At 41.3% G+C, this 17,347-nt stretch overlaps 1 protein-coding gene across 3 annotated transcripts in view; it reads right to left on the reverse strand.

Annotated features, from left to right (window-relative positions):
* The window catches only part of Arhgef9 (Cdc42 guanine nucleotide exchange factor 9), a 157,809-nt gene extending 147,163 nt beyond the window's left edge, over positions 1-10,646 (reverse strand). Inside the window, exon 1 of one of the 3 annotated variants that reach the window (XM_087600662.1) lies at positions 9,760-10,646. In XM_087600662.1, coding sequence (XP_087456788.1) covers positions 9,760-9,789 — 30 coding nt within the window. In that variant the 5' untranslated portion in view covers positions 9,790-10,646. 3 annotated transcript variants of the gene reach the window in all.
* Positions 10,647-17,347: the final 6,701 nt, after the last annotated feature.

Here is a 17,347-nt window from a genome sequence, read left to right on the forward strand (position 1 = left end):
CATGTCAATTTTAGACTTTCCCCCTTTTCAATTAAGTATATGCCTTGGAGATCTTTGTATATTATTATATATTGAGAACCCCGTTTTGTATGCCTCAAAAGGACCCTTAGGAATATAACATTAGTCAATAATTCTTTGCATATGAAGCTGATTTTTCCGAGCCAAGTAAGATAGATTTTGACTCTCAAGGAAATGGAAAATATTTATGTAGTTTTTCATCTGTGCTAGGCACTGTTTGAGGTGCTTTATATGTATATTTATTTTTCTTTACAACTACACTGTGAAATATGAATGTATTACAACTATATTCCCAAATATGAAGATAAGACATTGACTGGATTGAGACGCCTGAGACCATGCAAACAATAAAGGGCTGAAGGAAATAGTTGATTGTAGGGAACCTGGATCCTGGATCTTGCCACTATGTCACTGGCACCAAGATTTAAGATAAAAGCTAGAAGACCGTGTATACTATAATTGTCAGCACCCAGAAATTTACAACTGATCAATAAATTACTGGATCAGTATGTAAATAGATAGATGGGTGGAAGGATGCTTATGTGTTGTATAAGTGAAGAGAGCAGATAATAAAAAAGGGTGTAAGGGTCATGAGTGGGTGGCTTGTATATAAAGGAGAAATGTTTGCCATGAGATAGATGAGCATTTGATACCGGATACGGTCATTTAACATTGAGAAAGATGTTTGCATTATCTATCCTTGTATCCAAACTGCACTAGATTATAAACAGTCGAAAGACAAGGATACAGTTCAGTTTCCTTCTCTGCTGTTATCTCTATAGTGGAGAAGAATGTTTAACACGTGGTCAGTATCTAGTCAGTAACTTTGCATTACGTAACAAATTAACAAGTCAACAAGTATAGACAGAATCACTTTGTGAGGACTAATGTGAAGAGTAATTAAGATAGTTTTCAGTATAACTAGGACTTAACTGACAATCTTCTCTTTCTGGCCCTAATAAGTTTATCTCACTGATAATGCACTGTCAATTGGGACCTTATTATTGAACATTCATTTTCCTCAGTTATTGAATGGCTTTGTGGTCCTGAGTAAAGCACCCTTCTTCCTCTCCAAACCTGAGTTTGCGATCTATAGATGAGTAATATTTAAGCAAGGTGTGTTGGAGCTACAGAGAACAAAAAATAGACAAAACCCTTTTCCCCAAAGTCTTAATCTATGACTCAACATATAAAGTAAATGATCTGATGGGATAAGTCAGAGAGAGAGAGAGAGAGAGAGAGAGAGAGAGAGAGAGAGAGAGAGAGAGAGATTCGGTCTCCTGCCTCTCCCTTCCCCATCTTTCTAAGGCACATCCGCAGTGACTATGCATCTTTATGGCAAGAATGCGCAATTTCTTTTTTCTGTGAAAGGCCAACTACTAAGCACTTCAGGCAGCATGGGCCATATGAGCACTGTCATAACTACTCAACTTTACTTAAACAGCCACAGAAAATAGATTATGGCTTATTCTTGAACCTTATGGCTATGGTTCAAAATGTGTTTTAAGCCTTTTTAAGTTTCACATTTCATATACTTATGCCACCAAATATACCTGTTTTGATTTCTCCTAACTACTTAAAAAATACAAAATCCATTCTTAACTTGTGAGCTAAATTGGGCTGGCAGACTAGAGCGCTTAATTTTTAGTCTAAGACTTGGACACAAGTATGCCTAAGTTGACCATTGCACCTGAAATGGTCTGGATGCGATATGAGCACTAGAGAACGCGAAGCCTACAGTGTTACCATGGAAGTTCTGAAGCTAGATGACCAAATTACTTGATATAGAGACAAAAGGGTCAGACATAAAAGGGCCAAAAATGAAAAGCAAAATTCTCTAGTCTGTAATAGGTCATAGGCTTTCCCTGGGATCATGTCCAATTTGCAAAATAAGGGCACAGTGAAGGGGACATAGTTCTTGCTCTTTAATGAGAGAAAGCCAGCCTAAATCCAAGGAGCTCAGGCTCTCATCAAACCTGAAAAAGTACAAATGGTCCTAACTCTGTTTCTGGACTATGAGGGCCTAATGAAGTCCCCCTCCCTTTCAGGACTGATAGGCCCTGAGACTGACTCTACAAGGTCGCCATAGTCTCCATTTCTGTGGAAGACCTTCATGTGATGTTAGAGATGGGCCAGGAACAAAATTATTTTTCTTTTAGCTACCACACTATTTTTTTTTCAGCCAAATTCACCTCCTCTGAGGTTCAACCTTCAGGTCTCTGGCCCTCCTCATGTGTACTGTCTCAAGCTCCTCTGTTTATACCCTTTTAAAACTGCATGTAGACACAGATCTCCATGTTTATTTCCTTCTGGTCCTATCTAGCTGTTCTAGCCTCCTTATAGGTAGACATATACTTAAATCTCAGGTCCATTTAAATCTCTTTGAGACTCTAGAGGCTCTTATGACATTTGCATCAACAAGTCACTCTTAGGTTGCAGAGAGGAGGAAGAGAGGACAAAAAAGAAATGCAGCATCATATTGTCCTTCAGGCAAGAGTTTTATCAATGCCGGAAGCGTGACAAAGCAAGTCATCTTCCTTGCAGGTGGTCAGAAAGGCAGGGGGTTGCGTCACAAGGAAGTAGGAAACAGTTCTTTTACGTTACCAAATAAGGTTCACTGACACTAAGTGCCCTGTGATTTGAACTAGAAAAAAATGTATCTGCAAAGTTCTAATGCATTCTTCGGTAAAGGTCAGATGGAGACCTCTGTAAAACAATATGCCTGTTTACTATGTGACCTGTGGGACATGACATATGGGCTTGGTTAATATGTGACAGTGCTCAGAGTCTGTCTCTGTCTCCAGGCAGCAGAGGGGCTGGGTGTGGTCCTGTTCAGTTTGCAGCCCTCCTAACTTATGACCTAGTTACCTGGAAGGCCTGTTTCCAGAAATGATAGGTTTCCTGGTCCTGTGACACAACGGTTTCCTGTCTCATCATGGCCCAAAGCTGTCTGGAACCTCTAAAGTCCCCCTATAGTCTTTACAATGGACAGCTACATAACTCAACAAATTCCACCTAAAAGTGTATGTCCTTTCTAAGGTGCTCTCTAAAGATCCTATCCCAGGGAATGGTGTCATTTACAGAGGGCAGATCTTTCTCCTTCAATTTACTTAACCGAGATAACCTTGCACAGTTATGACCAAAGAGGCATCACTTCCAGGTGATTCTAGATTTCATGTTGCTAAGAGATATTAACCATCACAGACTCAACAATTTTTTCTCAAAGGCTCCAATATTCTTTAAAGCCTGAGGCACAAAAAAAAAGGTTTATACTCTTTCCTTCATAAATTCCTACTTACTAGGCTACTGAGACCCATGCCACACTTGTCTAGGCAGTAAAAACAAAGTCAGTCAGAGTCTAAAGAGTGCTCCAGGACTTAGGGGCCACAGTTCTCAACCTTAACGCTTCCTTGGGACAGATACCTTCCAACATGTCCTGGTCCTTAGTGTTAGACTAAAAGAATGTTTTTTATTATTAATATCTACCAATACTCGTATTTCCTATTTGCTTTCTTACTTGAGTGGCAGAATCTTTCTACTCAAAGACTGTCTTACCTCGGAACTTTTAAAATAGCCCCTACTTCTTTGAACAGGCCCTAGTCAAGACTTGTCCTCTCTTAACTTTCCTCCTAGGATTAACCTCCCTCAGTATGTAGGTGATTTATTAATCAACCACAAAGACTAACCCATTTCTAGTCAAAATACAATCCTAAATTTTTCAAAACCAGCCTTGTGTAGACGTAAGTGTTTTCCTTCAAAGCCCCCAAAGTCTCAACCAAAAAGAAATAGTGCATTAAATTATTAAAGAATAAATAAAAACATTATTAAAAGAAAAACCGGTCTAGTTCCCAGAACTTTATTACCTCCAAGCCCAAGGAGCCTTTCCAGATACCATAATGGTAATGTTTTAACGCTGGGGAATCTTGTCACCAAACAAGTGAGGACCTTCTTGATCATGGCAGAGTCTTGTGAAACTGGCTTCCCCAGTTTGATCATAAAGCTAAACCTTTTTATGAGGTCTGAAATGGATCAGAGTAAAAGCCAAAAGACTGGGTCCCTGAAACAGCATGGGCCGTAGATATCCTAAAGTATGCACTTATGTTCTTTCTGGTTCTCCTTGATCTCACTAAACCCTTTTCTCTGTTATGTACAGAAGTGACAGAAAGTAGCACTGGGACTATTAATATACAAACTTTGTCATCCTCTCAGTGCCCAGTTGCTTGACTCTCCATGCTATCCTTCACATACACCCATGCCAAGGACTAAAATACCTACTAGTTTCCTTGGATATCATCATTAGTCAGAGGAATTCCCCACTAAAACAGAGAGGGCCTCAAAGGTAACCACTGTCCTTGTAAAACAGTATTCCTCAGTGTGAGCTCCTCAGGGTCCTATAGTCTAGTAATGGTCTGCCTTTCATTTCTAGTATCCCTCAGGAAGTGACTGAAGCACTTAAAATTAAACATTATGTAGCTTGGCACTATCAATCTTCTGGAAATGCAGAAAGGGCTATGTCAACCCTTAAGAGATCTCTCTAAACTTGTGTTCAACACTCAATCGTCTAGCCCACTTTTCTCCCAAGTGCACTTTTGTGACTCCACATGGCTCCCAATTCTATAATTCACCTCAGCTCCTTCAAAGTCCTTTATGGTCTGCCCCTCCTTTTTAGTAAATTCAGATACTCATTATCTATCACAATATATTATCACGAGGCAAACAATCAGGGTTGTCACTGAGCACCAAAATAAGCACAGTGTAAGACTGAATCCACCTCTCAGAAATAACCTCTTCACATTAACCCTGGAGATTGGATCTACCTTAAAATCCCTCCCACAAAATAAGAAGCCACTCAAAGCTGTCTGGATTGGTTCCTATCTAGTCCTAATGTCTCCAACCACAGTCAAGCTACAAGGCCTATCACTGTGCAATTACCTGAACATATTTAAAACTATTCCACCCACAAGAAGCTCAACCTATTTATAGGAGGCTCTTGGAGATCTGTCTACTCTTCTGGAGAAACCTAAGTAAAACCCTTCAACAGACATGCCCAGACCCTAGGAAGTAGCCGAGACTGGCTGTCACCTTTTTGAGTTCTGATAAACTTTCATAAGCTTCCCCTTCTTATTCCTCTGTCATCTTACAGGATCCTACTCTGTTCGGAGAGTTCACGTTCGACCTGTTTCTACAGGAAGACCTGTTCAACTATTCCTGGGCATGGGTCATCACTTACCTGGGGTTACACTGAGTTGGGGCATATTCACTATCATTTTACTCATATACCTCTGTCTTAAAGCCAACCCTTAACCCCCAAAGAATCTTGTCTTTGCCTTTCCTGCCTCAAAGCACTCAAAATCTCACCTGGATATGATTCCTTTGCCCAAATAGTCATGACTCTTCTGCTGTGATCTCTCCTGACAGTCCTCCCTTATGTTTGCACATCTCCTGGATGAATATCTCCTAGAAAGTCTCACAGGAAAGACTTGGACTCTCAGCTCCTATAGCACATTTCTTGTTTTTTGTTTAGCTCTGTGATTGGTATTGTCTAGCTCACAGGCCACTAAGCTCCCAGGAATGGTAAATGTTACCACCCACACCAACACCTGTTTCCTACCACCAAGGACTGATAGATTCTTCAAGTGATGTGAGTCCTGCCTTCAAGTTCCTGCCAGTATTAACTACTCCCTCTCCAGAATTCTGCTCAAACATTTTATGCCATATAGTCCTACAACTATATGACAGATCAGCAATGCCAACCAGGTCACCAAATGCTAATTCACCACCTCACAGTTCTGAAACAGTTCCAGAAGACAAGAAATCTTCACTCCCTTGTCTATGAACTGGTTTTGCTGATATGTCAGTTCTGGGAGTAGAGCAAAAGGGTCAAAAATAAGAAAGAAAATTCCGTATTCTCTAGCAGACAGATCCTAACTGCTTGAGGATAAACCAGTGATTTGTGATGCCTTATGTAAACAATTAGATCTTAATTTCTAATGGCTCCTTGAGGAAACTGACCTCAAATGGCTAGTCTCAACAAGGACAAGTGACGTTACAAATATTGCTGCCGAAAATAGTGAGCTGCCCTCTTGCACTCTTTTCAGATAGATCCCACACAAATTGCCCAAGAGGCATGAATAAAGAATGTCTCCCAACTGCGACAAAGGACCCCATTCATCAACTTTCATTCATAGTTATCCCCACCCCCCACCTCTTTACCATGTGCCTGCATGTTCCATCCACAGTACGTATTCAGCATTTAAACTTTTATAACAATTCTCATCTGGTAAATAATTATATCCTGACCCCACACCTTCGGCTCATCATTTCCATTCTGATACTTGGGTCTGATGTAGGTTAAGAAACTTAGAAAAGAGAAAGGTTCGAGTTCTGTTTCCACCCCTTACTTTCCCAGGCTGCAAACCATTCAAAACTTCATCAAGTCTACTGTCAGAACCTTAACTGTCACAGCGCTTCCCAATCTCCTCTAAGTTCAATATGGAGATGACCAAGTCCCTCCTGGATAGCTCCAAATCAGGACTGTGCAAACATCAGACTCAACAGTCAGGCCCAAGCTCAGACACTGCTGTCAACTTCCTTCTCTACCCCTTCTCCAAAGGCTGCTCACTACTCCATTTTGTATTGCTTATCTCAGTGAAAAATCACATCCTCCACTTGGTTTCACAGGAATACTCTTGTCACTGGAAGCAAAGAGGAACAAGATCATGATCATTTCTTTACTATTATCTGGAGCATCAGGCTTTGGCTCAGAAGTTCTATGCAGTCTGGTTGACCCTAACATCTAGTGTTGTCTTCTAACCACGGACATGAACCTTAAATTTCTTCATTTCTTTCATGTTTCTGCTTACATATATCTTAACCAGAAATGTTTTAACTGATCTAGTGTATCATACCATTCTTATGTCTGTTCTCTGTTTTCCTTAGTTATTAGCATGTCTTGCCATATTATATATATTTTGTGTGACGGGTTATTCCCCACAATTCCAGTAGAGAGTGCGCTCCCGAAGAGTTAATTTGTAATTTGTTTTCAATCACTGCCCTTTTTCCCTTGTATCACATCCATGCAAATTCATAGTAGATAGCTTAACCTTTTTTAAAGTAAATCAGCGTCTACAATAACACCTAGAAGATAAGTGTACTGCTATTCATGGCTGAGAATAATAAGGAAAGTATAAAAGTCAGGCCCTCAATCCTAGACTTATGACTCTTAGAACATTCTTCCCATTCTAGGCATAATCCTTATTTCAGTGACAACTATCATTTCAAGTAGAAACTATAAATAAGTGTATTGAACAATGTATCAATCAATGTGAACTTGCAGTTAAACATCCTGCATCTATTAAGACAGTAATTTCTGTAGAAATCTTAAACAATATTTTATGAGTTACATGGTAATATTTAAATTAATTTCCAACTGTCAAATGTGCTAAAAAATAAAAGAGCCATATATCAAAATGGTGACTATGTCTAACTCCCCACTTCCCTTATAATCCTTATTAGTTAACTTTTTATTTAAATTTTTTCATACAATAACATTTTATCATATTCTTTTTCTAACTCCTCTTAGATACTCCACAACTCCCTACCCACCCAACCTCATGTTTCTCTTCTCCCAATAATCCCCCCCCCACAAATGAATATAAAAACAGTAAAAAAAAACAAATAAAGCCTGCACAAGTTCAAACCAGACAAATCCCCAGCACTGAGAAGGGGATTTGTACAGAGTCCCTAACCTTCAGAAGGTGTCTGTGGTTGATAGAGTGTCACTGCGTATATCAACCATTGTTCTAGGGCAGGTTTCATGCCCAGGAGTAGTTGGCTTACTAGCTAACTTCTATCCAACATTTACTAGAAGGAATGTTGATGGGCATATTCTCAACAAAGAGTGAATACTGTGGAAAAGGCTAAAGATTTTTCTGGCCCCTGGCTAAAATAATAGTATATTATTCCTCTAAATTCTAGCAAGTGGCTAGGTAAATGGTTTCTGGTTTATTTGTTTGTTTGTCACTTCTTTGGTCCCCTACGTCTTTTTCCTTACCAATCAATCTTTAATTACAAAGTCTTTGCAAGCTATGTCATTGGGTTCTCTTAAAATAGAGAAAAGTTCAAATTCTCCACTTAATCTGTTTTCAACTCATGGTTCAGTCAAATTGACATGTCAATATATTTGCAAGAGGAGGGAATTCTCGCCCAGATCCCGCTGCCACAAATGACTGAGGGTGAGATTTGTTCAGGCAAATGTTATAGCATTTGCTCCTACTGAAGGTCTTTTCCCAACTCAGTCTTTCCTGCCTTCCTTAGCACCATCTGAAATGATAATTTATGGAATACTAAGGAAGGACAGTGAAGGAGAGTCAGGAGACTCAAATTTACCTACAAAGAGTTTGTGGCCTTGAGCAAATCTGCCCCATTCTCTATGTCCTCTGGTGTGCTGGCTGGACTCCAAACACTCTAATATCTTTACCTGCTCTAACTTTTACTGGTTCTACAAACATTTGCTTTAGCCTCTCCTCAGGGTAGGAGAGAGTTCTGGGGAAAGGTAAGTAGCTAAGCCCTTGTATTTAATGATATAAACTAGATGCCTTTAAGACCTACAGACATGGAGAGCCTGAGAAAATCCCGGGGAAGGAAAAGGGGAGTTCCTCTGAATATGTTCCTAACCTACACCACATTCTCTCATTCCTTTTCGAATGGGAACAAAATTAGAGTTAAATATCAATTTTTGCCCAATTGCTTCAGGCTCTTTTGCTTTTGCTGCAGATTGTGGGTGGCAGTGCAGAAGTATGTGCTGACACTGGCATCAGCGCCTGCTGACCCAACCCAACTAACTGCCCTCCAATACCCCTTGTCAGTACTGAATACAAAGTCATTGTGGTCTTCCACTCCCTCAGTACCCCTAACCAGGTTTGGGCTGTCCCTGGCTAATTCAGAGAAGCATCAAGATTCAGCCACCACTTCCTCTCTGCAAAGGGAAGTCATTTCAAGGTCTCCAGGTATAAAAGGGATCACTATGGCATAAGATGAACTGAAAATGATACTAAACACACACTCACACATACAAACAAAGCACACACTCCCTTTGCATTGATGGGAGTCTGCTAGTTGAATTCCCATTTAGGGAATGAGGGTTTCTGTAGCCATCTCTCCTTGACAAAGCCCTAAATGTGGACAGGGTGAGACCATCCTAGGCAAGGAACGTTTTGCAGGGCTTTCCCAGATTGCTTCCACCTGGGTGGCTCTGGCCCCTAGAGCTGCCTAGGGGTGTCAGGTACACACATGCTACTTAAGGAGGTCATGCAGCTCTCCTATAAGGCTCTTTACAATCCTAGTCTTTGTGGCTGTTCCCCTCAACCCCTTGCCAGCCTGCTTGCATCCTGGGAGCTTTACTGCTTACAGAGAGCCCCTATGTCAGACCCTTGCCTCTGTGACATCCCAGGTAAGACCTGGGATGTTCCTGGACACTTCATCAAGCCCCCAGCTTGAGCCTACCCCAGTCTCTGAGGGTGGCAGAGATGCCTGGGGGGATGGGAGGGGTCTTTATTGGACTGGGAGGCAAGCAAAGACTCCTAAAATGGCTACAGGAAGCTCACTGGTGTCTGAAGGACAGTGGCGAGGGCGGTGGGCAGAGGTATGGGGGCTCCTGGTGTGGAGGTTAATTCGAGGGATTGGAGGTTGGGTTGAAGGATTAGGGCTCATGCAGGGAAAACTAGAGCTATGTGCACTCACCATTCCCGATCCGCCTCTAATCCACTGCATGGTGTCCACGAAGTCCAGCTTCTGTGAGGCCGGGTGGCTGGTGCGGGTTGTCGCGGGCTGACTGGGAGGGAGGGCTGGGCTGGAGGAAGCGAGAGCCCCAGCGCCCCCTCCGCCTCCCCTCCTCCACCGCTCTAGAGCCGAATCCCCTCAGCCTGACCTAGCCTTCAGTTTGGCTGTTTCTTGCCGGCGTGCGGGCTGTGCTTCTCCACCCTGCAGCTTCCCAGGGGGCTTGACAGGAAGGAAACACGCAACTGGGGGAGGGGGTCCCAGTGAGCTGCCTTTGTCTTCCTCCAAGGCTTGCAAATTGAGGGGTTGGATGCAGGCGAAAATATAGGGGAAATAACCTCCGCCAAGGGTAAGGCAGCTGCCACCCCTGCCTGCCCTCCTGCTGCTCTCGATTTATCTGCTGTTTATTGTGGGGCTTCCCAATTATGTTGACTCAGCGCAAAGTCTTCTCCAAAAGTTGCAAAAGGTGTTGGGACAGTCTCTAAATATTAAGATCCCAGCCCACTGAAACCATGCCAGTGAATTCCCATGCCTCTCTCCCCAAATCCTCCCTCTGTATATTTTCCTGGTGCCCTCTCTCTAGTGTCTAATCTCTTGGGCTTTCATCTGCATTACTTTCACTTCTCAGAATAACCATGGGAAAGCAGGCATTATTTCCCCCATTGTACAGAAAAATAAAAGGTTTGAAATAGGGAAATAAAGCTCTGACTTTATCCTCAGCAGCAGCTTTCCAAACTTCTCTCTTCTCACTGTGTTCTCTCTCTCTCTCTCTCTCTCTCTCTCTCTCTCTCTCTCTCGTTCTCTCTCTCTCATTCTCTCTCTTGTTCTCTCTCTCATTCTCTCTCTTGTCCTCTCTCTTCTCTCTCTCTCTCTCTCTCTCTCTCTCTCTCTCTCCTCCCCCCCCCCACACACACACTTCTTATTCTGGTTATTTTCCTTTTATCTTCAGGAATATGGACCAAATGTTGGATGACATTTCCACTTGCTTATTTGGCTGAGAATGAGGAAAAAATGTTTTTCAACAGAAACTGACCATCTTTTCATGGTGCCAACTCTGGGCAATGAAAGCCAGGCCTGCCCTTCTGCATCTGCTGAGAGTTGAGGTTGTCAACTCTAATCACACCCATTATTATTCTGTATGATCTTTCCAATAACTCTGTGAGCAAATAAAATGGAGTTTTAATTGTAACCCCCTCTGTTACATGCATTAACACTGAAAATTGAAACACACCTCTGCCCAAAGTAACACAGGAAAAAAAAAAAAAAAGAATCCAGGGCCCCTGACTTGCCAGGTAAATTGGGCAGTACTAGAATTGCAAAAGCAGGTTACAGGTGCAGCAAGAAAGAATTTAAAGTGTGACATCAGAAAGAAGTTCCTGAAGGCTTGTGCCACGTGCATGTTATACAGAGAGACTATCTTTTACCTCTTCTTAGTAAAACCATTCATTTTGTCCAAGTCAATATTTGGGCCAGACACAGTTGGCCTAAGCCTAAAGCTTTGATGTGATCCCAGGCATTGAAGGGATACAAATAGAAGCTCAATTGTCCTTTGCCTGGGACTCCTGAATTAAATGGGGGCTTGGCCCTGATAATGATCAACTTCCTCCCAAGTCTGGCAGTCCACTCATCAGTGATTCTACAATGTCCTCACGTTCTCACCCCTGGGTTTTCATTTGTGCTAAGTGTCTTGGATATGCCTTCCCTGCCAGTTAGCTTGTCTGCCAGCTCATTGAAATTATCATGATTCTGTAAAAGCTGCAAATGACTGTGCTGCTACCTGTAGGAAGCTGACCAGGAATACCACCAGATCTAAGTCCTGTTTCACCCCCACTTAGCATTGTCAGTTGAGAGGGATCATCTTTATTTCTTGGTTGTTACAGGTAAAATCGTCTATACTTCTGACAAAAGTTTAGGTTGCTGTCCACAAACCCTTTAATATTGCCAACTGTTACTGTATTTAGACGTAAGATCTTTAAAGGCATAAATAGGTTAAAATGAAACAATTAGAGTAGGCCTTTGTCCAATATATCTAATGACCCAATGAGAAGAGGAAATTTGCACAAAGACAGGTAGAGAGCAAAGACCATATGGAAACTGGTCTATAAGCCCATGGGATGCTGCAGAAGAAATCAAAGGTAACTTTGAACTCAAACATCTGCCTTCAAGATTATGAGAAAATTAAGTTCTGATAAGCTACTCGATCTATGGTTCTTTGGTTATGGCAGTCCTAGCAAATAAATGTACTGGACATATGTATATATTTTTCTATATCCAGTCATTTAAATGAATTAGGGGTTTTCTGGTGTGTGTGTGTGTGTGTGTGTGTGTGTGTGTGTGTGTGTGTGTGTATTGTTTTTTACTCCTTTGAAAGCAGTAACAATAAGCTCACCTTGGCATTTTCTACCACACTGACTGGCACATAAGATGTGCAATTTAATTTTTAATTTTTATTTTATTGTTATTATCATCATGTGTGTGTGTGTGTGTGTGAAAGAGAGAGAGAGAGAGAGAGAGAGAGAGAGAGAGAGAGAGAGAGAGAGAGAGGTATTGGTGGCACATGCATACCACAGCATGCTGTGGAGGCTGTCAGGCTTGCACAACAATCTCTTTTGCACACTGAGGCATCTCACTAGCCCAACGCTTGATTTTTTTCATGCATGTATTAATTCAATAATATTGTTGAGCAGTATAAAATATGTGTCAAGCATTATAAAAGACATTCATAACAATATTCCACAGAGAGCTTAATCTGCTTGAAATAGAGAAGATGTCAACAATAAATAAGTAAACAAAGATATGCATTGTGACATGTGCACTGAAGGACACAATCCCATTTATGTGACACAACACTGGAATAATAGAAAGTGTCTATACCAAGAAATTGGAAACTACCCTGGTCTTTTAAAACAAGCACATTTAATACAAGGAACACATCACACCTGCAGAGCTAAGAAGCCAAACAAGGGATGGTAAGATGACCAGTGTGTGATAATCATAGAAAGCTGCTAACATTTCTAAGCATAAATGAATGATAGAAATCAAGTTGCCTTAACACAGAAACAGGCACCACTGAATAGAATATAAAAGCATGGTAAGGAAGCCTTTAACAAGAAGGTGATGGGATTTAAAGAGTTTTGCTGAAGGTGGATCCACCAGAGAACATAGCTCCCCCAGAAGACATTCCTCAGAAGCAGTGATGCAAGAAATGCCAGAGCTTCTTCTCTCTTCCTCTTGTTCAACAATCTAACACACGCATGTCTTATTGGAGACAAAAATGCACAAAGAAGAAGGAGGTAGAGGTGGAGGAAGACAAAGACGAGGAGAAAAGAAAGGGAAGAAGAAAAGGAAAAAGAAAGTCTTAGAAAAGTTCCCTTTAGGAGAAGAGTAGAATTACATCTGAAAGTAAACGAGCTGGTATGGCTTGTCCCTAGTTTGTCTCTAGTCTTGCAAAAGACTGCATGTTGATCTAAGAGAAATTATTAGGTGTCATTTACTACAGGATATTTAAAGCACCTAGTTTACCCAAAACCATGGGACCAGTTAGAGACAGTACAATGAAATAGTAAGGCCATAAGCCTCACAGACATGTCCAACCTATTAACATTGTGATACGACACTGTTACCAATTAATGCATCAGGGCACATTTTTATTCTGAGAGACATGCCTGCTACAGTTTGAATTCAACTAACATTTATTTGTGCTGGCAATTTCATACCTTGTGCCTAGGCAGTTTCTTTATGAGTAGAGCTGACAAGGTTTGTTATGAACATTTAGTGAAGTTGCCCAAGGAAAAATAACACATGGGCTAGAAACTAATAAGTAATCTGTACAAGACTGTAGAAGTTTGTGTTCTCTTGAACTTGATCTCCTTGAAGCCTATTTATCTCCTGGTCTGCCACTCCCTCCTCCTCCTCCTCTTTCTCCTCCTCCTCTTCCCCCCCTCCTCCTCTTCCTCCTCCTCCTCTTCTTCCTCCTCCTCTTCCTCCTCCTCCTCCTTCTTCTCCCCCCTCTCTTTCACACACACACACACACACACACACACACACACACACACACACATAGGCCAAATGCTAATATCCTCCTTTTGTACATGAGCAGCATAAAGAGAAAGGTAGACTTATGTGGTATCCAATCGAATTCATTCCCTTTATTTGCATCCATAATAATTCAGAAATCACAGTGTCTGGCGACTAAGGCAACAAGCCAACCTTATCTCTACTTGCTGTGGCTATGGTTGTAGTGGCACTAAATTTACTGGTGATAAGTAACCTGAACAAAATACTCAATTTTCCCATGTCATGTTCCCTTAGTTGGGAATTTAATAATTTTAAACAATCGGTGATCTACAGACATGAGAGTTAACAAAAGACCTTAGATTATCTCAGATAATATTTCCATATTTCTGATGACAAAATATAGCCCTGCAGAATGTAAATAACTCCGAATTTCATAAAGTAAGCTAGAAGCTGAATGGAATTGGCGTGAGGTGGAACACCTCAAATCCATGACTCTGGACAGTACATGAAGTACAGTGTCTTAGGTATTACTGCTATGAACAGACACCATGACCATGGCAAGTCTTAGAAGGACGACATTTAATTGGACAACATTAAATTGGAGCTGGCTTACAGGGTCAGAGGTTCAGTCCATTATTACCAAGGCAGGAACATAGTAGCATCCAGGCAGGCCTGGCGCAGGAGGAGCTGAGAGTTCTACAGCTTCATCTGAAGGCCTCTAGGAGAAGACTGACTCAGTTAGGAGGAGGGTCATAAAGCACACACCATCAGTCACACACTTCCTCCAACAAGGCCACACCTCCAAATAGTACATACCACATACAGTGTAGCACAAGAGGACTGTGTCACCAGACAGGAAAACGGGTAAGTTTGAAGCAGGGTGAAAACCCCAGGGAATCTCAGAATTGAGAACAATAGGCATGGAACCAGCTCCCTGTTTAGCTCTACCTATCCTGGAACATGTAACCATAACATGCCATTAACATGCCATTGAGAGGTCCATTACAACCAGTCACATAGGAACAACACCCGAAGTCCTTTCCCCATGCAAATAGAGCATCCCAAACATCTCAGACTGACCTAATGGGAAGCATTTATCCCTGGATCCCACCCTGTTCCCAAAATGTTTATAAGGTCCCAAGCCACATGAAGTAAAGTACATAGGTTGTTTCACCAGGAAGTGTCTGAGGATGGCTGTTTTATTGAACTGTAACACTCTGGGAAAGTTTTCTCTCCTGGAAGTATTCATTGCTAGAACTCAGATCTGCCCAGCCAGCTGGGCCTGTGCCCGCTACCCACTGATATTCCCCACTGCTGTTGTTGCCACTCCCCACCTCTTGCTTAGTGACTCTGACTAAGATTTCTGGTGGCCTGCATCAACTTTCCACTACTGCTGCTATTAGAATAGGCTCTATGGTAGAAAGAGAGACTGTGTCTAGCTGCCCTGCACGAGCCCTCCATAGAGAGCTGTAATACTTTGGCAGTTCAAGATAGACTCAAGCCTCGGGGAAACCTTTTGTTCCAGGTAGGCCAGAGATACTCAGATTACATTCTGTCTCCTGTGAGCAGCTTGGTAGCTGTGATCCGGCACCCCAGTGGCAAGGCAGACACAGAGCCCAACAGTTCAGTATGAGAGAAAATGGTAAAACGGAAAGTACAAAGCTACTTAAACCTGGTAGTACACACTGGTACTCCCAGCACTTGGGAAGATGAGGCCGAAGCATTACCACAACTTTGAGACCAACCCAATCTATATAGCCATAATCCAGCTAGAGCTACATAAGAAGATGCCATTTTAATAAAAAATAAACAAGTAAGTACAAAACTGCTAAATTATTATAGTAGTGGGATTAATAACATGAAGCTAGCAACTATACAGCAACCTGTGCTCTATTTATAAACCAACATTTTGGGCTGGAGAGATGGCTCGGCCATTAAAGGCTAGGCTCACAACCAAAAAGATAAAACATTTTGAGACTTCCTTCTGGCCTTTCTTTCTCCTTCCCCTGGTAAAATCCCATATCCCTCCCCACCATGGATGTTCTAGCTCACCCATAGGACATGCAGAAATAGTGATCTAACTTCACTCGCCGATATAGTCACCCCAGCTGCTTGCCAGGAAACCTGATTTTCCTTTGGGGCTCACTAGATCCCATACCCCTCCATAACAGACACCCTTTAGCCTACCCACATTGTACAGAGACACAAGTAAGCTACCTGCACATTCCAGCACAGACTTCCCCGATCCTGGTCACCCTATAACTGATATTAAGGTACTGTGACCTCCTCTTAACCCTGCTTCCTCCCTTTGGGACTTGAAAGTTCTCAACCTGCTCCCCATAAGGGATGCTTCAACCAGCACATATAGTGCAAAGACCCAGACTACCCTCCCTTTCAGTATTACTAGAGTCCTGCCAGCTGTCTGTCTGTGCCTCTATCGCCATTATTCTATTTGGCTTTGAGACCTAGAACCAGTCAGTCCATACTGTTAGGAGAAACTTGTCCCAAGTGCTGACGAAACCACTAGACTGTAAGTAACAAGTAGAAGGCCTAATCTCAAAGCCATAGCCCCCAGTACCAGACAGAGGAAAATTATATACTAACCTTGTCATGATTTAGCTCCCCTTTTTATTTAAACACCTCTGCTGTTTATTATAAACACCTCTGCTAAAAGGATAAAGGTAACATGAAAGAAAAAAGAAAGAAATTAAGAAAAACTCAACAAATTCCAGATGTGTAAATCTCAATGGAGAAATAAAAACAACACAAATAATTTGTCTCCTCCAAAAAAATACAAATTTTCTGTTGAAAATGGCCAGGAAGAATTTTCAAGTAATTCAAAAGAATGTTTATAACTATGGTCAATTAACTCAAAAAGACAAAGACAAAGAAATAAAATTTAAAATGAGGTCAAAGAAAATCTAAACTGAAATGACTCTGGAAATGAAATCCTCGATATATCAATCAAAAACCTCAGTGAAAAACTTAATCAACTAAATGGATTCTGTAGAAAACAGAAAGTCAGTGATGGAAGACAAAGTAGATGAATTGGATCACTCAGTAAAGATAAAAGAAAATGTTTTTAAAAACTATACACAAAACATGGAGAAATTTTGGGATACCATGAAAAGACCTAATTTTTAAATTATGGTCTACAATAGGAATAGAAAACCATAGCAAAAGTCCAGAGAATATATCCAGTGAAACCATATAACAAAATTTGCCAAACCTAAAGAATGCCAACACATTCCAGGATACAAAATTTACAGAGCATGAAATAAACAAGGCCAGAAAAAATTCTCCACTATATATCATAGATAAAACATTAAAAACAGATAAGGTTATTAAAAGCTGCAAGATAGAAAGGGTAAATCATTTACAAAGATAGCTCTATTACAATAATACCAGATTCCTCAATAGAAACCTTTCAATTCAGAGTAGCCTAGAAAGATACTTCCCAACTCTGGAAATGTCACAATTGTCAGGACACATTACTACACCCATCAAAACTGTCCATCAAAATTAATAGAGAAAT

This window comes from Rattus norvegicus, chromosome X (genome assembly GCF_021556685.1).
Source record: "Rattus norvegicus strain SHRSP/BbbUtx chromosome X, alternate assembly SHRSP_T2T, whole genome shotgun sequence".
NCBI classification, from domain to species: Eukaryota; Metazoa; Chordata; class Mammalia; order Rodentia; family Muridae; genus Rattus; species Rattus norvegicus.